General features: G+C 41.7%; 1 protein-coding gene across 6 annotated transcripts; it reads left to right on the forward strand.

Annotated features, from left to right (window-relative positions):
* Positions 1 to 2,218: 2,218 nt before the first annotated feature.
* RLIM (ring finger protein, LIM domain interacting) lies at positions 2,219 to 20,783 on the forward strand. 6 transcript variants are annotated; one of them, XM_076347437.1, is made up of 5 exons: positions 2,219 to 2,365; positions 3,824 to 4,028; positions 12,466 to 12,654; positions 13,519 to 13,602; positions 14,384 to 20,783. In XM_076347437.1, the coding sequence occupies exons 3-5, from the start codon at positions 12,486 to 12,488 to the stop codon at positions 15,916 to 15,918; spliced, it is 1,788 nt and encodes a 595-aa protein (XP_076203552.1). In that variant the 5' UTR covers positions 2,219 to 2,365; positions 3,824 to 4,028; positions 12,466 to 12,485; the 3' UTR covers positions 15,919 to 20,783. The 6 variants fall into 6 exon arrangements, with proteins under 6 accessions (XP_076203552.1, XP_076203555.1, XP_076203551.1 ...); XM_076347440.1 differs by lacking the exon at positions 3,824 to 4,028 and having other exon boundaries at positions 14,384 to 15,727; positions 20,615 to 20,783; XM_076347436.1 differs by lacking the exon at positions 3,824 to 4,028.
* The last annotated feature ends 1,611 nt before the right edge of the window (positions 20,784 to 22,394 follow it).

Genomic DNA, 22,394 nt, shown 5'->3' on the forward strand with positions numbered 1-22,394 from the left:
GCTTTCCATGATAAAGTGGATCAATTGCGTGCCGATCAACTGCCCCCTGAATTATCGATGTTTGACAGCGGAATTAATTTTTTGCCTGCTTCAAAGATGTCTGCCAAAAATGAAAGTGTACATACACATTTAGCCACAGGGTCTCTCTCTCTTCAGGGGATACAGTTTCTCCAACCACAGGAACCTGTCGGAGGTAGGAGCACTGTCTACAGAAAAAGATCCATTTGTCACGGGTCAGGAACAAGGCAACTTTTCCCAATGACAAATATTTTGGTTCATTAAAACCGCAAAAGTCCTTTGTGACATTAAATTTACCCTTCCCAATTTTTATTTTTTTTTAATTTTACTCACATTGAGCAGTCAAACCAGATCTCTTAGGTCATGGTTTGACCCTACAGTAAATCCAACTGTAATGCAGGATCTATATTGCAACAATGATGCGAAGGACTGATCTGATTTAAACTCAACTCTCCCAATTCCAATTTGCTTTAACAAACGTAACAGGTTAACCTTCTGCAAGCAAGTTTTATGCTGGATTAGGCATCACCTCTCCGTCACTCCAACTATATGCTGTATCATCTGTCTTTCTGCAGCTGGAATAAACTTCTGTGCTTTATGTTCCGGTTAATTCAACAAAAATATAGTTGGGAACCTACATCTGCTCCAGATGAAACTGGGACTGCTTCAGCTCTCCATTACTAATGATTTTGGTATCACGGCCTTCAGTGAGTTTCTAACCCACTTCCTTTCCTGGTCCCATGCTGTAGCAAGTAAAACTGATGAGAAATATGCCATGTACCTGACCCCTCCATTCTCTCTAGCACGAACACTGTAGCTGCCTTTAAGTTCTCAAGTCTGAAGGGGGAAATTTAAACTGTGACTATTTAAAAACACTTCATTTACATTAAAAGTTGAGCTTGTATTTTTCTACCCACTTACTTATGGTTCAACAAACTTCGAATGCAACCCATCCCTAAACTTGATGGTAATCTCACTACTATTATAATAAACTGCCAAAAGGAGAAACAAAGGTGTCCTGTGGGCTTCCTGAAACCACATAAATCCTCAGAAATATGTTTTTTCTCTATGTACGGGTTCTTGCTTGAAAATGAAGATGGAAGTCATTTCTATTTTCCTTAAATTCCTTTTCAAGAGAGATTTTTCAGGCAGTGCAGTGGGATCTTTCCAGACGCTGAGGGAATCCCTTCTGTTCTCTACGGGAGACAAGTCTGCAGAGCCTTAACCTTTCCCTCTCCTTAAACTAGCACTGATACTCAGTGCGGCACGAGCCCCCTTGGATTCAAAACTGAGACAAGTTTTTTTCTCTCCTGGTTCTCTCCTATTTCTTTTCAGCCAGTTTTCTTCCCACTATGTCTTATCGATTCCTGATTTCACTTCTCTGCCAGAATGCCACAAGGGAGATGGGCTGATCCTGGAGGTAACAGAGCTGCAGTTTATAGTTTCAGTGAGAGGGGAAAAACTGCAGAAAAATTTAACCTAAGAACAGGACTTAGAGAACAGGGGAAGTCTAGTGCTCAATTAAGGCTCATATTGGAAAATAGGAGTATCTTAGCTTTTCTGTAGTGTGACAAGTTGCCTTTAATACACAATGCCAGGCCAGGCAGCAAAGAAAACGCAGTGTGAGGAGAGGGGAAATGCTGCCACAGTTAGAGGGTGAGGACAGTGAATGTCCGTACCGACAGACAGCACTCCTCGCTGACAATTTTTTCCTCGGCCTTTGGAAACGCTGGCGGCTGTCAGCCTCGAGTGCTGGCACCTCCGCCCTACACACACTGTGAGGTGACATGAAATGGCCCCCGCACTGACAGGCCTGGCTCCAGTGGGGACACGGGCCCTACTGCTGCGGCACCCTAACGGCACCACAGGCAAGCACGGCTGAGCCCCGGGACCCTCCGCATCCCCGCGGGGCAGCAGGAGGCTGCGGGCTGAGAGGTGGCCGTGAAGACCCCCGACAACCATCCCGCCTCCATGCCACCCGGCCGCAGCCCTCGGCCTTTGCCCCTCTTCAAAATGGCGGCGCCCCCTCGGCGCTGGGGACGCTCTACCCGCGCGGTCCTCCACGCTCCTCTCGTTGGGCCGCGCCCCCTACCCCACCCCGGAGGGGGTGGCGGCGCCTGCGCAGAGGCGCGTGCGCCTTCACTTCCGTTTGTCGGCGGCCGCTTCCGGGCCCCCGTTCCTTGGTAACAATGGAGCAGAAAATGGCCGCCTGAGAGGGGAGGGAGGGCGACGCTGCGGCTGTTTGGGGACGGACGGAGCGGGGCGAGCCAGAACCGAGCCCGCTGAGGAGCGGGGAGAGCAGCGGACCGAGAGCTGGGGAGGCGGCGGCGGGCGGCGGCGGCGGGCGGTGAGTATCGAGGCCGGAGGCGGACTCTCAAAATGGCCCGGAGAAGGGAGAGGCCCAGGCCCAGGGGAGGCGGCTGCGGCCCCCGCCCGGAGCCGGGGGCGGCTGGGGGCCGCGGGGCCCCTCTGCCCCTGCTCTGGGCCCCCGCCGTGCGTACTGCGGGGTCCCGGGCAGGGCAGGGCGGCTCCTGGCTCCGCGGGGCTCGGGAGGCCGAAACCGCCCCGCGGCAGAGGCGGAGCGGGGTGCCGTGATGGAGCTGGGGGCGGTGATGGCGGTCTGCGCGCGGGTGTGCCCGGGGCACTGCGAGGATCCTCGGCCCCCGTCTCCCCCGGATGGGCCGGGCTCTGTCACCCTGGGGACTTTTCCTATTTCTCCCGGGGCTTGTGGCAGGGCCTCCCGCCGAAGCGGGGCGAGCCTGTTCCTCCGTTTGGAGCTGGAGGAGGGTTTGCGCTCCCCCCCCTCGGGGAGGGCTGCTGGGCCCCTCACCCTCTAGGTATCCGGTTGGGCTGGAGGAGGAATTGCAGCTAGCCCCTTTTTGGAGGGGTGGAGTGTGTGTGTGTGGGAATTACAGCCACTATCTTGGGCCTCGCCATACTGTTTAGTGCCTACTTAAGGAATAGCAGCTCTTCAGGACCGTGTTTTCAGTCTGTTCTTCCCATGAGTTGAGAGAAGAAGCCCTGTTGTGGGAGACAGGCAAGAGGAGCTCTTCATATCTCGCTGTGTCTGTTGTAAGGGTCTTGATCAGCTTGTGACCTGTTAAAACCTGTGATGTTTGCTATTCCTATCCTGTTAGTTTCTCTTCAGTTAATCATGTCATCTTTGCTCCGTCATCTTAGTTTCCTGTGCAAGTTCTTCCTTTGCTTTTTAATACTGTTTGACATTTAAATTTGTTTACTGTGTTTCAAAACCATTGTCAAGTCCAGCTAGATGTATGTATTACTTTATCTTCAGTGATCTGCTTTAATGGAGGAGCAATATCAGGTTATATATAAAAGTATATATATAATGTAGTTATTAAGGTTTGTTATGTGTCTTGATTTTAGTGTGTAGTAGAAGGAGCCTGACAAAAGGTTTCACAGCAAAAAATACGGATTTTTTTTTTTAGTAATAGTTTTGTTTGTTTCATCATTTTTCAGGAAGATAGTCTTTAAGCAGAGAAGCTTGTAAACAAGAATTCAAACTCTATTGTACCCAACAGTACTATCACACAAATCTGATTTATTTTCCCTGTCTATGTTGGCAGTACTGGTTAATATCAAGTTGTAAATCGTTGTCAAAATGCTCAAGAAGCTCTGACACCAATTTGTCCCTGAAATTTAATTGTGGTGACTTGTCAAATCTTTTAAAAAAAATAAACAGTTGGCTGCTTCTTGTGCAGTTAATTATCTTAATTAAGAGTCAGATGCTTAGTTTTGTTGTAGTGGTCAACTAGCACTTAAACTGACTGTATTCTTTCTACAGGTTTACCATTTTGGAATTAAAAGAATTATAGCTTGGAATTACGTCTTGCCTGCTCCTGACAAGGAAAAACACACCACACATTATAAAATTGAGGGGTTCTTGTTATGTTAGACCACTAAAGCATAACAACTACAGTGTTCTGTTCATCAGCAATTCTGACTACATAAATGTTTGTCACTGAAATAACCACACCAGCATTTTTCAGGTGTGTAGTGGTTGTCATCTCGATCATATTTATTTTCCATATTAGAAATAGACATGCCAAGGTGTACTGGAAAACAGTGTTACAAGTGTCTGGTCTCCACTATGTGTCTCTTTTTTTTTTTTTTTTCTCCTTTTGTACTGGTATTTTTTGGGGGAATGGATAGTGTGATCCTTAAATGGAAATGTTTTCAAAACACCTGTATATTAATATACCTGCCTAGCTTGTTCCTTTATTCTTCTTCCCTATGGGAATGTATCAAAATAAATTCCCTGATCTTAGTAGAATGCTTCTAGTTGCAGTGGAGGTGTTGTACTTTGTTATGGCTGGGAAAAAAAAAAAAAAGAAGTTATGACTTCATATACTTGAGTCTAAAGATTGCCTTTAAGTCCAATTTAATATAGCTTAACGTGTTACTAGGCTGTTCTGAATTTTTTTGTAGAGAACTCGGTTTCAATATACAAAAATATTTGAATCCAAACAAGATTATTTGGTATTTATCCAAGTTTTTGTGACTTAGTCTCAGTCTTGATGAAAACTTATCAACTCTTCGAGTTTGCAAAAATTAATCTTGAAGGGATAAAACCAAACGTGAACATCTCTGTCTTCAAGATATTTTTGTGATGGTCTTGTGCATCTCAAAACCAATATTTCTAAGCAGTGTAATAGTGTAATAACTTAGAGTCAGGACCTTTGTTTGGTAAGTAGGGATAGCCAGAAGCATCACAGAGACTCCGTTTTGCTTTTGCACAGGTTCCTGGCTGCAGTTAAGATCATAAGAAACACACAGGCTTGTGTCTCCTTCAAACTGTTCAGGTTTATATTAACGCGGTGCTTGTTAGTAACTTTTTGCTGATGTGCAGTGTTGAAGCTCAGCTTTTTACTCAAGGAGGTCTGCAGAGTTGTACAGTCTCATAAAACCATCTAACGATAATTGAATATGTAGGAAAAATCAGCACACATTTTCTCTTAATTTAGCAACTTAAAAACATTTTGCTTAGAGCACTCAATTTCAATATGCAAGATGTATGTGCATGTAGTCTTGTTAAAATGCTTGAGCTTGCCTGCCTTGGTATATCATCAGAAATGGAATTCTAGTTTTACAGATATCTATTTAAATTCAAATAAATTTTACTTAATTTTATTTTCCACTTCTATATTGGTTAGGCACTAGACATCAACAACAACAAAAATCTATGTATTGGAATTCCTGTGTGGGTTGCGGTTGTAGTGATTGCCATTGTTTTATTGGCCTTTTACTTTCAGTAGTAGCTGTATTAGCAGCAGTTTTGTGGACACAGTGAGATTTGGTAGTAAATTTAAAGATGGGTTTTTCTTATTTAATTGAAATTCAGCGTCTTATGATTGGCTTAGTGCTTTCGCTAACCAGAAGTTCTGTTTCTTCAGAAATCAAAACACTACATGATGGTCATCATGTAGTTTTGTGGGTACAACTTCCTTGGATGTCAATCCTGTTTGTACTGCTGTCTTTCAGTGTCAACACTGGTTACTTGTGTGCAGCATTACTTCTTCCTTTGTGCTTCAGAGTGGGCCTTCCGCTTGCTGACCTAGCGGGAAGCTCACTTCTGGGGGAAAAGAGCATCGTTTCATGAGACTCCAGTGCTGGAAACTTGTTACACCTTGTATATGCTAAGCTTTCTTTTCTGTGATATCATCTGAATTTGAGGGCAAAAGGCAGTACTATCTTAATTTTATTTTCAACTTGTACATGACAAGTGTTGTTTTAGTAAGTGCAGATGATAAAATGTGAAGCCCTGGATTTTGGCAGTTCTTACTGCACTTTATTTTCAGAGCTCCATCTTTGTTCCACATGCTCTCAGTATTCTGGAATTGCTAAGCTCTACCCTCCCGTACGGAGGATAACATTGGAAACCTGTAATGAGTTTTATTTCTGTTTTAACTAGAGCTCTTTGAGTTGGGAATTTATATAGTAAGATGGCTACTCTGCCTTAGATACTGTAGAACTGTTGGAGACTGCTGGGATTCTGTACCCTGATTTCTTCACTTTCTGACTTCTCGGGAGTTGTTAGTACATCTAAGAGTGTTTCTCTTCTTCATTTCAACAGTTGGTTCTGTTGAAATGTTTTCCTCTCTTTTTATTCTGTGGAATTTTCTGCAACTGTTCTGCAAAAGTATTCATCTGCTTTCTATTGTTTAAAATGTATGTTCAGGATGGCATCTTGTTTCACAGCCTTTGCTTTGAAACATACTGCGGTAGTGAAATAGCTGAATTGATGTTTAATACTCCTTGTTAAGCCGGCATTTAAATTTTACAGCAGTTTACATGGACCACTTCATAGAAGACAAAATTTTCTTCCAGCTTTCCAAAAGCGGTACATGTTCCATGATATTTTTTGAGGCAAAGAGGACATAGGGAGTTCTTGAGTGTTTAAAATTTGTGGTAAGTTTAGTAGCAATCCAGTAAGAGCGTAGATCTGTTGTTCATCAGAAAGCAAGAACAGTAGAAGAAAAAAAGAGTATATCCAAAATTCATGATGCAACTTTGAAAACTAGAAAAGTTTGATACTTGTTACCATTCCCAAGATGTGGATGAGTGAATTGTACCTATGCTATCAAAGCCTTCGGTGTGATCACAAAAGGAAACTTGTGCACCTGCACAAAAAGAAAAAAAACAAACTTGACATAATGAAGCTCCATATATAATGCAAATGGATAGCTGATTCATTTTACTGTTTTATGGTATCTTTTTCCTTTAGTGATAGGATTCACTGACAGTTTTTGCTTCTGCTTTTGAGCTTGCAGACTTGGATGATGAAATACTCAAGATGAAAATGTAGTTTCTGTTATGTCTTACTTTCTGCTCATTTTGAACATTGAGAAATTGGATACTGACTAGCATGGAAACTTTTTCAACTTGTAATTCTTCTAGGAAAATCTAGTAATTGGGAGGCAGGGTGGGTCAGATGAATACTGCACATGTAGTTGGTTCTGTTTGTGCTTAAAGAACCCGGGGTAACAGAACTGCCTGTTCTAGCTGCTGTTCCTGTGTCATTTGAGAAACGGAATTGGAGAGACTGCTGGCTGGGGCTGGTCCTGCCAAACGGGACGGTATGTCAGAGCCGCTGAAGTCAGAGTTCATGGAAAGCGCTTTGAACAGACAGCTGTGTTGTACTTCTGCTGTAGAGCTAAAATGTCTTTGAGGTATGTTCAGTGAAAGCAGGGGAGGAAAAAATAGTTAATCTGTAACAACCCAACACAGAAAATAAGTATTTCTGGCTTCCACTACTGAATCACTTCTTTTAGTCAAAGGGTTTGATAATTTCTGCAGACTGGAAGTAAGTAAGGTGCTCTACCGGTTGAAGTACCTAATTAAGATGAGGTTATGAATCATAAATGAGAAATTAGCCTTCTGCTGAGCACATCTACGAAACACTCATATTGCCATCATTTTTTTTTTGTTTATACAAAGGTATTATTTATGTTACTGGGATGTGAGGTAATTCAGGAAATGTTCCTAATGTACAGGGCACTACAAATTCTCATGTAACGTTGAAATACCGGTAACACCTAGATGGGGAGGAATTTTAGAGGAAGTTTTTGTTGCACAGCTAGCTCATGAGCACCTGAATTGTTTCTGCAGTTTAACTAATTCAGTGCTTTTCTCCTGTTAAAATTTGAGACTTGCCCCATAAATCTAACAAAGATTCTAACTTTAAGGTATTGCTTTTTCTTTTAACTCTGCAAATGAGTGATTTCTGAGTTTGTCAGATGTTCTAAGTTTTACCTAGTTGGTTTAATGAGAGTTCTAATGTTTTTATGGGTTTGTTTTGGGTTTTTTAATTTAAAAAATCAGGAATGCAGGCTAAGATAGTGTCTTGGTATTCAATACAGATAACTAATGTCAGGAGAGATTACATATTTTTGAAGGAGGAAGAGCTAGTGATTTATCACTGTGCCTTATGGTCCATTAGTACTTTTTCTGGGAAGAATTCTGTAGTCCATAAGTGCTAAGCAGTATGGAGATAAAAAGTGTTATTGCTGAAGATAAATGGACAATGCAAGTATTTTATCACTCCTTCATGTCCCACTAGATTGTTTCTAAGCAGTAGTAAATTCCTGACTGATTGGATTTAGTTTACACACGACTTGGCATAGGGGAAAATGTAAAATATATCTTGTACTGTAAGAATGATAACTTTGCATTATTGAAGGAGTATCTAGTGCTCTTAAATTGTTCCTGTGCAAAAGAGCATAATATTACTTCCTCTTGAATAAAAGAATGTAACAAACAATACCTTTTTGTGGGCTTGCTGTTTTTGCTCCTGCAGTCTCTAGCAGCAGTGGAGAGACAGCTAGTCATTTGTGCTCTGAAAACTCTGAGATTGTTGAAGCATAACTGCAGGGAAGATACTTTGCTGACTTGTGGAAGGATGGGAACACCAATTAAGAATTCACTGTAGTTAATATGTCTGGATATTCAGCTGCTGAAGAATATTACCCTTCAGGTTTTTTTTTCCAAATGAGAAAATTGTTTATTCTAGCTATGATTCTCTTGTTTTGTACAACCTTTAGGTGATTCCCCCCCACCATCCCATTTTCCCATGAAGAGATTTTCATTGCTGGATGTCTCAGCTGAAGTTGGCAATAATCAACAGATCTCAACTTCCTGCTCATAAATGTGACCTTCCCCACCCTTTGTCAACTCAGTGCTGACAAGGGAGGACACTAAAGAAGGAAATTCTGAGTCTTTCAACTTGGATAAGAACCAAGTCTTACTTTGAGTTGAACTAAACCACTGGAAGAAAGAGAAACACAGTTGAAGTGTACCTGCTTATTAGATAATCAAATGTTGGTTATTTTGTTGTAACTTAATAGTATACCTGTTGGTTTTCCCTCATCAGGTTTCCCTGTGTTACTGTAGTCAGCTTCCGTAAGCCGGTCTTAATTTTCTGCAGTGGATGAACTGAGAGCAGAATCCTGAATGAGGGACAGGTTTTCAAGTTATTTCTGCAACACTCTACCATGCTGAAATAGGAGCGAGGTGACGTAGTAACTGCCACTGTGGAAATCCTGTTGTACAGCCAGATGGGACCTACGGAGTCATGCTGAGGCAGTAGTAGTCTAAATATTTTAGTAAGTTCAGTCTGGTAATATAGTGCTCTGCAGTGGTGTGGGAGGTGAAGCTTAAAATGGACAACACGGACAGTGAAGAGACGGAAAGTAGCAGAAGCCTTGGGGTAGAAATCCTGTTTTCCATTTGTTGGCTATGATACCAGAGCTCTAGTTTGAAGAGTATCGTCCCATTTGCTGTCAACAGTAAGGTAGGGAGAATGTGTTGATGTGCATTTATGCATTTCTTTGCCATCTGTATTTCCATCAATGTAAAGATCCCATATAGAGTCATAGCATTTCTAGGACACTGAAGCTAAACAGCGTGAAATTGGGGTACAGTCGGCCAGTGTAATCTGTTACAGTAGCTTGCAATAGGAAAATACAGCGTTTGTCACTAGTAGAAATAATCCTAATGTAAATTAAATTCTTAATTAAAGATCCCACCTCTAAGGCTTTTTTCTTAGCAATAGCATCTTTTCAGTCTTGACCAATAGCTGATTTTATGGTTTAGGAGGGAACATCTGAGATGATGGAGGAGAAAAGAGGAGCAAACCTGGAAATAAGTAAGACTGACTTTGACTTATTCTGAGCATTTCCTAAAGGATCACCTATGGAAGAGTACATCAGTCTGTTGGTAAAGAAGAGATTATTTTTTTCCCTCCCACTTCACTTGACTCTCCCTTTTTCCCTGACCAAGAACGGTACCCCTTCATCTTCTGAAATGGAATGGGCAAATGTCTTTGGATCAAATAAGCATTATATAGCTAAGGTGCCTGCAAGCACTGGAATTGCAGTTAAAAGGAAAATTTCAAAGCATAAGCAGTAAACAATTGTAATGCTTTGTATGCATAGTGTGGTTTTCTTTTTTAAAAGCTGTTGTAGAATTAGTCTAATGCTTACAAATATATTAGTATTGGCATCTTTATGAAGACATTCTATGTGTTTTAAAGTCAGTAGATGCCAAGGTGGCAGTCATTTTGGGGAAAATGTTTTACAAAACTTTATGCTGCTCCTGTCCCTTAGCATCTTATTGCATTCCCTTATTTTCTTAATCGTATTGTCAACTTTGTTTCATTGTCTTAAAAAAGGGAATGCCGGTTAGAGTTTTGATGTGTATCCCCAGAGAAATAATGCATCTTTCAAGGTTTTATTTTGGATGCAAGTCTCACTCTACTTGAGGCTTTATTCAGACGTTTCTTTTAAAAGCAGCTGTCTGTATTTCTGGTATCTTCTCTAGAATGAATATGTCTTTAAGAGAAGTTACTTGGAGTCATAATTCTGCTACAGAAAGCTTGTAAAAAGTTGTTTGAGTTTCAAGCACGCTATGTTCTCATTAGAAATATGTATCTGAGATTTGAAGGGCATACAGATTTCATAACTGAGCCCAGTCCAAGTTGAACATACCTGCTGAAACCATTGTGCAGCTTTCACTGTGAATGGGTTCATTTATTGGTGTGTTTTGACAGCATGTCACATGCAAGTCTTCAGACGGGCCATGCAGTCTTTAGATTGCACCAGAGATAGAGCAATGCAGAGAAAGCCGATAGGCTTCCATTTGAAATGGTAGCAACCCTAGTGATTGCTGCTGCTTACTGATAAAAAGGTGAAAATTAACCCTAATTTCTTTGGTAAAATGGCAGAAATTCACAGAACCAAATAATACCAGTAGCCTTGCATACTGTATTACTGAGTGGCAACAAGTCATTTGTGCCTTAATACGACTAACTTAAAAACAAGTTCTACTGCGTCAGAATTCAAGACAAAGAGGGTTGGAGTAGCTATTTTATAATCTGCAAGTCTGCAATAATGGGATGTCCTATCCTGTGGAATTTTCTACTGTTAGAGACTGAGGTTGTCAGTGCACTTTAATTTTCACAATAGCAGCTGAAATAGACTACCCCTGGAGATCATGCAGTGCTGCTCTTCTGTGGAGAAGCACTAATGTAAACTGTGGGCAGTCTTGACTTGACAGCTGTGCTGACAAACCAAAAAAAGATGCTTTTTGCACTAGACAGATGTCTAAGTGTTGGAAATTTTCCAGTGAGAAGCAGAAAAGCTTTCTTCTTCCAGTATTTTCATGTCACATGAAGTATGGTTTAAATGAAAGGAATGTTTTCTGATGGGGAATGCTATTGCAGAGCTTTTTAGCATGCAGAGGATTAGCTTGCTAATCACCCCTCTGAGTAACTAGATTCTACCAGTTGTACAGGAAAATTCTTGATGTTGTGAATAGCGAGGCGCAGTGATTAAGGAAGCTAGTTATTATTTTAACTTCATTTGATATATTTGCATGGCGCAAGTCATGCCAGAATGTCTCCTGGATTTGCGTGTATTTTGTTACAATATTTATCAAATAGAGACATAGTATTCGTCGATAATGTTTGGGTTTTTTTTTTTTTGAGAGACATTGTCAAGGATCTCATCCAAATGAAAAATCCAAATGAAAAACAATATGAGGAGAAGGTTATATTAAAAAATACACAATATAGAAGACAGCTCTTTATAGCAGAAGTTATACCTGGTATACACTGTGGAGTTTTGTCCTGGAAATGCTAGTCATCAACATCAGTAATTCAGTAAATGCTGCAACTTAAAGCAAATTCTTCTCTTCACATGAAACGACAAAGTTGGTTTTACAAACCCTTTTCCTTTTTTGAGGAAACTAATAGTCCGGGTTGGTTGGTTTTTTTGCACACATGGTGTTCCATGGCATCTTCCGTCTTCTATATTTGAATTCTTCATAACCCCTTCATTCTGTTAAAATTCACTTGGCTGTTGAAGAGGGCATTTCTCATAGCAGACAGTAAGTTAGATTGATTCCTGCTTTCCTCACCATAGTGCAGGGCAGGAAGAAGTGATGGACACTTAATCCCATGCTCGTTTAGAGTTAGAGAGCATGATCAAGAATGGCTTGCTTATGCCTTGTACTACACTGTTGTATGGCACTGTAAGGCATGCTTTGTGATTTGTGGGGCAGTTGCAGTATTAGAAATATTTTATGCTAAAAAGCAGATAGTCGTGGACATGTAGTCAACTACATAAAGATGGACTAAGGGTTATAGCTGATACTATTCCACGTGTTCGTACTTGCTGCTTTGTTGAGTATTTGATAATGATGGGCATAGATCTTTGTATTTCTCGAAGGGATTCATGCATTGAGAATTACTGCATTTGTGATCTCTGTGGTTATGCAGCTTATCTCAACTGAAGCTTCATTAGCAAACTGCTCCCCCCCTCCTCACCAAATTTAAGGATAACAATGAAGGATGTAGTACAGGTTAAACATACCTAAATTTCATGCTGTATTTCACTACGCTGGATGAAGGATTTACTTTCTCCTTTTTAGGTACTCTTCCACTCATCAAGATGGAAAGCTCAGACTCTAGTGATAAAGGAAATATTGATCAATCAGAAGCACAACGTCAGAGTCAGCTAGATCGGTTAGATCGAGAAGAAGCTTTCTATCAGTTTGTAAACAACCTGAGTGAAGAGGACTACAGGCTTATGAGAGATAACAATTTACTAGGAACACCAGGTAGGTAATGCTTGTGTATGTACATCTTACTAGAATTGCTTGTAGGTGATTTTGTGTCATTTTCTCTTTTCCTGAAACTGTTTCACCCATTTAGTTTGTGTGCTGCAGTTGTGTTCCGTGGTAGGAGGTAGCTTCTTACTAATTTGTGCATACTGAAATTTGAGTGGTCCCCTGACTAGTGGAGAGGTAGTTAGGATGATGTGGATTCATCAGATACAAAAGTCTAGTGTTTACACAACTTGGCAGGAACACCCAGAGTTAACCCAGTTCCAGTTATGGACCCTTAGACATTTTTGATCAAAAAGTAATGTCCCTTAAGCATCTGTGTGAAAATTTTGTGCTGGTGAGGTTAAGAGTTTGTAACTAGGATAAGTAGTCTGGCGCAAGATTCTGCGTGGGCATTTTTATGTCAGTTTTCAATTGACTTATTACTTTAAATTGACTCTTTATAGGATGATAGCTAATTCAAACCAGTTCTAATTTAAAACATGACTTCAACTAATTTAAACCTTTTTTCATGCTTGTGAAGGTGTTATCTTAAATATTTTACTCTGGACAGCCATTTAATTGGTATAGGATGACGAAAATTGCTGATAAGTTGTAGAGGTTACAGAACCAGAAAGCACATCTGTCTTGAATAGGTTGAAACTGTTGGATCTTTCAGCTTCAGCAAAACTTACTTGGAATAATGGTGCTGAAGTGTCTGAACTTCCCCTTAGCAACCTGTTTGGCAGTCTCATTATGGCAGGATTTAATTAGAAAAAAAGACAAGCAGTGGCTTGTACCTTCTTTAGAAGCTTTTGATAATGCTTGCCATACGTATGATTTGGAAATATTTTTGGAAAATTTTGCTTATTTTCTAAGGTGAAATTACTGAAGAAGAGTTGCTGAGAAGGCTACACCAAGTTAAAGAAGGTCCGCCACAGCAAAACAGTGATGAGAATAGAGGTATATACAGTATTTGTGAAAACTCTTAACTTTAGCACCCCATACGGACCTTAACTTGAGTGCAGGAGTGGAACAAGTTAAGCCTAGGCAGGTGCAAGGTGAGCTTTGTTTCAAAACTAAGTGAACGTTATGTCTGATACCTGCTGCAGAGGTCAGTTTGGGACAGATTTCACTCATAACGCATCTGTTACTTGCATCAAGATAAAGTTTCATTTAGTTTTTGTTTGTTGGTTTTTTTTTTTTTAAGATTGCCTTCCTGTCTGCTCCCTTCCAAAGATGCTGTATTGCTTTCATTATCACCCTTCTATAGAGATAGGTGGAGGACGCTTGGAGCTTACCACTGGGGTTCATTCTTTAGTGAGATAGATTTGCTATAAAGCTATTCTTCAAGTGAAGGGTCAGGACAAACTTAGTTCTCTATTTAGTGGTCAGTAGATCGCTTAATTGTTTGGAAAGGAAAACACAGAATATTGATGTGTTATGACACCTGGAATGTGACTTTCCATTTACTTACGATAAAGAATATGTGTTACTTTGACTTGTTTGCTCTGTGATGGCTGCAGCCTATCTGTACATATTAGAAAAATGTCCACTCCTGCTCCCTTAAAAGAGCTCTGGTAGATAAGAATTGTGATGCTATGTGTTAAACCACAATAGCATTTGGTAGGATTAAGCACTTCTAAATTGTCACTTGTTAAACTAAGCAATTATGTTCTTGGAAAAGATCACTCCAAAATTAGCTCAGTACTCTAATTTTGGTAGTTCCCTGTCTTTTTCGCAGGTGCAGAGTCCGCAGAAGATGTTTCAAATGGAGATTCTATAATAGACTGGCTTAATTCAGTCCGACAGACTGGAAATACAACACGAAGTGGGCAGCGAGGAAACCAGTCTTGGAGAGCAGTGAGCCGGACTAACCCAAATAGTGGTGACTTCAGATTCAGTTTGGAAATAAATGTCAACCGTAATAATGGGAACACAAATCCAGAAACTGAGAATGAGCCATCTGTAGAGCCTTCCAGTGGGGAGGATTTGGAAAACAGCCAAAGTGACTCTGAAATTCCAAGGTCTGAATCACCATCCGTAAGGCAGCCTGGATCAGAAAGGAGCACTTCAGAGGAGCTAACAACTGAGGAAGCTTCCCTTCCTAGAGGGCAGAGGAGAGCAAGAAGTAGGAGTCCAGAACAGCGGAGAACGCGGGCTAGGACTGATAGAAGTAGGTCACCTATTAATCCAGTGAGTGAGACTCCTCGCAGGTCTCATCACAATACATCATCTCAAACACTTGACCACTCCTCAGTGAATGAAGCTGAGGGAAGCTCTAGAACTAGGCAGCATGTGACATTAAGGCAGCATACAGTGGGGACTGAGATGCCAAGTGAAAATGCAGTTCTGTTTTCAACCCCTGAAACGAGACCTGTTCCTCAAGCAGCAGGTTCTTCAGAAACTAACGGCACCAGTGAGTCTGCAGCTCCTGGGCAGAGGCCTCCTACCATAGTACTTGATCTTCAGGTGAGAAGAGTTCGTCCAGGAGAATATCGGCAAAGAGACAGCATAGCCAACAGAACTCGGTCCAGGTCCCAGACACCTAACAACACAGTCACTTACGAAAGTGAACGGGGAGGGTTTAGGCGCACATTTTCACGTTCAGAACGGGCTGGAGTGAGAACTTACGTCAGTACCATTAGGATTCCTATCCGTAGGATCTTAAACACAGGCTTGAGTGAGACTACATCAGTTGCTATTCAGACTATGCTAAGGCAGATAATGACAGGCTTCGGAGAGCTGAGTTACTTCATGTATAGTGATAGTGATGCAGATCCTAGTGGCCCAACTCCAAATCAGAACGTGGATGCTTCTGAGCCACAGAACGGAGGTAGTGGTACTTCAAGCAATGAAAGTACAGATGTTAGCTCAGGGGAAGTGTATGAAGGTGGTAATGAAGGTGGTTCAACATCTGGTGCCAGACGGGAAGGTCGGAATACGAGGGGATCGGTCACATTTGAAGAAAGTGGTTCTCTACCATTCCTTAGCCTCGCACAATTTTTCCTACTAAATGAAGATGATGATGACCAACCAAGAGGACTCACCAAAGAACAAATTGACAACCTAGCGATGAGGAATTTTGGTGAGAGCGATGCTCTGAAAACCTGTAGTGTGTGTATTACAGAGTACACGGAAGGCAACAAGCTCCGTAAATTGCCTTGTTCACACGAGTATCACGTCCACTGCATTGATCGCTGGTTATCAGAAAATTCCACTTGTCCCATTTGTCGCAGAGCAGTCTTAGCTTCTGGTAACAGAGAGAGTGTTGTCTAAATGAGATCTGAATTTATGGCCAAGCAGCTAGTGTGATAGTGATGGGCAAAGAAGTCACTTCCTTTATGGCCACTTTTTGAGTGGTACCTCAATGTATAGTAATGACTTGGAGTGAATCTTCCCTCATGAAAGCATTTTCTCTGAATTTAAGCTTTTAAAATTGGAAAATTTCTTTAATTAGGGTTTTCAAGATCTAGTTGGTTTGGGTGTTAAATTTCACTTGTCCAAAGACTTCTACCCACTTAAAAAGATTTTTTTTTTTTCTTTGTAAAGAGTATTAAGTTCTTTCCCCAACCCAGCCCCTGCCATCCCAGTCCAATAAACATTTTGTCCTCAAGATTGTGCTTACGAGGAGTTCTTTGAGAAGTCATCCCAGCTAAATGTACATGAGACGTAGAGGAATTTTTGCAAGAAATCCAACTATCTGAAAAAATAATATGAACTTAATTGCACACTTGAACATACTTTTAATTTTCGTACTGGGTTAATATTGGACATGTCTGTGTAAATAACACTAATGTAAGCCCTTTCCCCATCACTATGGCACGCTGTAGGATGAGCTGTTAGCTTAATTGGGATATTTATCTTGTTGTGGAAATATAAGAATTGCCTATGCTTGTTTAAATAAAAAAAATCTGTTTTAAAATTGTAAAGCTTTTTTGTAGAAGCTCAGTACTTTTCCAATGCACTGTTGTACTAACGCATTAAGAATTAAAATTGTACCATGCTTAGAAATCAAGAATGCTTTTCATACAAAACCCACCACACAGAGAGCAAACTAAATACAAGAGAGCTGCTTTTGTAACTGTGTACCTGTCAAGAGCAGTGCATATCTGTACTATTTATGTGAACAGCTACTGTAATATAAAAACAGTTGAATTAGACATCTTAATTGCATTAAAAAACCGGAAATTAAATGTTATAATTGCAGTGTTTTGGCTCAGTAATGCCACCAAAAAAGATCATAAAAATTAGAAACTTTTCTAATGGCTGGTTATTTCTTGGTATGGTTGCTGATGTAATAATACAAACCGGTATGTACCAGTTCATTCAGTGAGGTTTATGTCCCAATTTTTCTACCAACTTTTACTTTCATTTTTTGAGGCAACTCGTAACTATTCAGCAGACAAGTACTGACAGGTTTTTTTTCTTCCCCACCAGCTTCAACTATAGTAGTAACCTCTAGATCTGTTGAGTGAACATGCTGGTACATCCAGCATTGTGGCACTTGAGTCACAGGCTACCAGAAAAATAACTTTAAGTATTAACTGGAAAACAGATTATTAGAGTGTTAGGTTAAACTTGAAAATGATAATTGATTATGGGAGTACACTTAAATGTGTAGCCAATTCTAAGAATGACATTTAAAAAACCCCAACAAATTGGACAGATTAAAATGAATTTAATTTACTTTTAAAATTATGCGCGTGGCATATTGGAATTGAGAATTCAAGAATGTACCTCAACTCTCATCAGTGTCAGGGGAAAACATCCCTCCCCCTCAATGACCCATTCTTTGTTTTATTCTCTAGTGATTTTTTGTTTTTCTAGCTTACGTGTGCAACAGGGAAAGCAGTATTTATTTCACCTCCAGGGCAGTAGTTATGAAGGGATATGAACTGCTCTTGCTGGCTATATGGGAAATGTTGCTTGTTCCTCAGACGACAAAACCAAAGCTGGCCTATCTCTTTTTCCTAATTAAAACACATTTTTGGTGTTTTATAGTGGTGGTTGCATAAACTGTAGTCTCTGCTCTAAGCCATTTTAACATCTCATCAGCTAGTTAAGGATTCCACAGTGTCCCAAAATTCCAAATTTTTTCTCCGTGTGCGTTTTGTGGTGTTTGGTTCAGTGGGAAACCCTGACTGGCTCTTGAGCTCGCTTTCCTCCTGGTGGGACACACCATCGTGGCAGAGGGGATACGTGTATTCTTTTTGAACAGAAGAATAAATAAGCTCATGTTTTTTAAATTTTTCCCTCTGACATGCATCACTGTAAAATTGGAAGTTAGCTATTAATTTCAGGTGCTGGACTCTCTATGCCAAAATTTCCTCAACAAAATAACACTTCTGAATTTCTTCCAGTAGCATTCACGTAGCAAAGACACACTATCAGTTGCAGTTTCCAGTAGCTTTACTGCCTTACTGGAGCGTAGAATTAGAAGGAAAAAGAAAACCCCTCTTCACGTGGATACCATGTTAGATTTTGAAAGTCTGATGTACGTCTCTGAGGACTAAGGCTTGTGACCAGAAAGAAAGGAGCCCACTAGTGCTAATTAATGTGAAGCACGGCTGTGATACGTGTCATTCAACATAGCTTTCTTTTTAATATTCTGAGTTTCCAGTAACTGTTCACGTTGGTAGAATCAACTTTACGGTTTTGTTATAGCTTAATAATGGCATGCCTTAACATTTTATCTTTCTGTAACAATAGCAACTAATAAAATGTTGGCGGTTTCCCAAATGGTACCAAGAACAGATAATTCAACCTCAGTTCAGGAGGCCTTGAATGTTCGCGCTGTTTTATATGCCTTTTCCGACGCTGAGTGTGCTAAAGGCGCTGGGGGTTCGTTGTCTGACGTCTGGAGGAGTTGGCAGAAATTAAACTGCTGATATAGCAAAAGACCTCTTTATGTAGCTGAGTCATCTGTCAGCCTCTGTGGCAATTCCATTTCTATTCTTTTAAAGTTAGATTGGAGTTAGGAAAAGCCAATATTAACGCTTCAGTTGCTAACAAAATATGAAAGACACTCTAATTTAACAAGGTTCACAATTAGCCCAATTTACATTTTATGGATCATTTTGGTATTGAGCATTTGTACTTACCGCTTCCCTCAGTTTACACTTCCTTGGTATTCCAGGAGGGGTACGGCCACCTAACTCATGCTTGTAGCCATATGAAGGGTTAAAATGGCTGGTTTTGTCATTTTCAAAGGCCTGATGGTACAGAAATGGGGAGTCTGAAGAGGCAGAGGCAGCCTTGTTGCATCAGCTGCCTGGTTCACAGTGCCACCATGTGGGAGCCTCTCTCGGCCTGCCTTCAAAGCCAGGGTAACTCTGTCTCCGCGCTTGGAGCAGCGTGGTTTCTTTTGCGTTGAAGGCTGTTGCTTTATTTTATTTTTGAAGGAGGTTCCCTGTTACTGCCTGCCTCGGTAGTTACCGTGGTGGTTTTTTCAAACTGCAAACCACCCGAGCTCCTGCTGTGAATATCTATCTGGTGTGTGAGCTTAATTCCTTTCTGGCAGGGCAGACCTGTATCCACAGGATCTCCGTACACGGCAATTAAATCAGTCACAAGGCAAAAACCTAGAAGAACGCACAGTATTTTTTATTTAAGAGTGCGTTTGATAGTTTAACTGAGATTGTGAACCGATACAGAGTTGTGGGTGCTTGCTTTCTTTTTTTCAATTGGGGCTTTATCCGTTAAAAGACTCTGAAGTTATTCCTGGGGTTTGTTAGATTTCCCTTTCATGTGCACTTTTTTATTTCTTCAAACAAGTTGGGTTTTTTGCAAAGAACTTGTAGGCAGTTAATTGACTTGTTTTAAAAATGATTTGATTAGTGTAGGTACTGCATGCATAGAAATCACTCAATAAAAGTTTAAAGACGTTTTGTAAGAAGTATTGAGGTGCAGGCACAGCAGCCGCACTGACGTGATACCGTACCAGTTTTGAAGGAGCCATAATTGTCCATTGCGTCAACTTGGCAAACGAATGGATTTCCCACCAAGGTTGGCACAATGGACCATCATGACTGTCATTCCAGTTCCCTGTCGCTTCTCTGGGTTATGCAAATGTGGAGAATCCAAAGGACTGTTTCCCTGGTATATCTGCAGTCGATGTTTATCCCGAAATGGTTGCCTACGCAAAGAGGAGATTCCCAGTGGTCTCGTAATAATGAGGGTCTTATGTGAAGACGAGAAAAGAAATGCAGTTAAGGCTGACCGTCGGTCTCTGACTTAGCAGTGCGATGAGGGGTTTTCTGAACCTCACCGTGCGATCCTCACCGTCACGCTGCAACGCTTCATCCTGTCGGCTTAGCCGCAGCCTTACCTTTAGTTTGGGATCCTTTTCATTAATGAGTGCATTCGTGTGACTGTCTGGTGTCTCGGTTTTCTCACCGCTCATCCTTGCTCCTACCGCGGGGGGCTCGCGTTGCTTGAGTAAGGGTATGTAAGCAAGTGTGGAGCTGATGAGGTACAGAGGCGTCATGGAAATGTCTGCCTGCTCCTCTGCCTTCTCCCAGGAGGAGGTGCTTTGGATGAGGGTTGGCTTGGAGCCACGTTAAGGGAATTTATAACAAATTCAGAAATATTTCCAACTTCTGCGTACATTAGGCTTTTTGTTTGTTTATCCTTGACTAGGGAGGGAAGAAGGAGGGTGAAGAGACAGAATCAATGGTAACTTACCCGAAGTACATATAAGTTGTGTTGTGTTAAAAGAGAAAAGAAGTTTGCATCTGTTATACCAGGGCTTCCCAACCTCTTTTTGATAAGAGGTATCTCTTTTTTTTTTTTTCTTCTTATGGGGAAACATACCGTTGAATTCGCTTTGATTGTTTTATCTGGTTTTGTTCCCTTAAGCTAAAATACCCGAGACCCCTTTCTCAATTTCACTATCTGCTAGTAAGGCTGGTGGTTGGGAAGCCCTGAATTCAACTGAGAATGTAACAGTTTTCTTTTTTTTTTTTTTGTACAGTGCTTTACATCTGTTTATACTGGACCTGTTTAATACAAAATGGTACTCTGAGGTCATTGGACAACAGTTTGACCAGATTTGATAGCTAACATTTAGGAGGAGTTTGTTCCCTATGTAAGATGTCATAATGCAAATTTAAATAGACTCAATAAAATGCATGAAGTGTTCATTTTGTGCTTGACGATCACTCCTTGGGTTTATTCTTCTTACGGTGGGAATGCGCTGGAGTAAACGATGGCGGATGTGGTAGGTAGTTCCTCCGTACGCCTTTTCCCTTGCGGCTGGGCAGAAAGGAAAGAGCCGGAACGGTGTAAGAGTTAACTTCTTGGAAGAACTTATTGCTCCTTAGTACATAAAACTGAAGCGATAAATCTTACCATGTCCCAGACTTCTGTAAATCTGTCAGCGGATAATGTGGGATAGCGAAGCAGTGTCTGCACGTTGCCTTTCAAGTAGTAGCTGTGACTTCCACGGGTGCCCGTCAGCACCAGGGCCCGGTGGTCGGGGCTGTCGGGGCCGAGTCTCCCTAGAAATACATTCTGCAGTGTTCAGCGGCTTTCATGAGAAGCTCTCGCGTACGGCTAAAAGCTTCGTCCTAAAATTAGTAGCTGATGTACGTGCAAATGCTTGCTTGAGTGGGAAGGAGATTTTTTAGGGCACGGGAAGCTATCTTTGTTATCGGCGCTTCCCTCACCTCAACTCCGTTCCTCGAGTAGGAAGTGGGAGCCGCTCCCCGAGAGGGGCGTGCTGACATCGAAACAAAGGGAGGGGTCGAAAGGTGATGTATAGCTCGAAAACACGCAGCGCCCAGTGTTTTGGGTGCCAGGGAATTGGGTAGCAGTATCACAGCTGGGCTGATGCTCGACAGCACTGTGAGTGGTGCTCTTGTTCGGTGAGGAGGAAAGCCGTGGGCTTCGCCAGGGGTGTGCTGAGTCGGGATTCTGCTCCAGCTTCACCCTCCGTGGGGAGAGCTCTTGGATAAGGGTGGGTTTTTTTCCCCATTCCCACATGCTTCGTCTTGAGCTCCGCGGTCTGTCTTGCTCTGCAATCTGAAATTGAGACTTTAACACAGGCGTTAACTTTCATTTCGGTGACTTCACTCATGAAGTGGTTCCCACACTTTCTGTAGCAGGAGCTCTTTGCCAGGTGGCCGACTCCAGCCCCGCACCTCCCTGTAGGAAGTCTTTGGGTTTGGGTAGCCCTGTGTTTGTTCCTTAAAAACTGTCAATCAACCCCCAACTTGCTTAGAGTCCAAACCAACCTTGGAGCACGTGTGTGGCTGACTTCATCCCTATGTTTGTTTTCTTTAATATATTTGAGGTCTTTGTTCTGGCCTGTAAAACTTTACATAACCTTGTTCCTCCCTCTCGGTGCTTAAACCCTGTAACCTTTTACGCTGTTCTGCTCCTCCCTTCAGGGTATATTTCCGTGGCAGATCCAGACCTTCACCGGGGAATGTGTTTGGCCGCTTTGCTGGTCCTGCTGCTGGGTGGGAGGAGAAAGGTTGTGTTTGGCGAACCTGTCCATCCCAGAGCGATGGGGGTGCAGGAAAAACCATGCGTTCGGGGGCTTCTCACCTCCAAAAGGGCTCTTCTGACCGCTCCTCAGTGGGATCGAGTGTTCGGAAATAGGGAGGCAGGGAGAAAAGCAAAGGCTGTCTGCTGCTCGCTCGCCCTCCCCAGCTGTTTCAAGTGTGATTGAACCTGTTTCAGGGCTTTTAATATGACGAATCTAAACTCAGCTCTGTTGTGACTCCCTAAACCCTTACAATAAAGTTATA

This window comes from Aptenodytes patagonicus, chromosome 9, assembly GCF_965638725.1.
Source record: "Aptenodytes patagonicus chromosome 9, bAptPat1.pri.cur, whole genome shotgun sequence".
In the NCBI taxonomy this organism is placed as follows: Eukaryota; Metazoa; Chordata; class Aves; order Sphenisciformes; family Spheniscidae; genus Aptenodytes; species Aptenodytes patagonicus.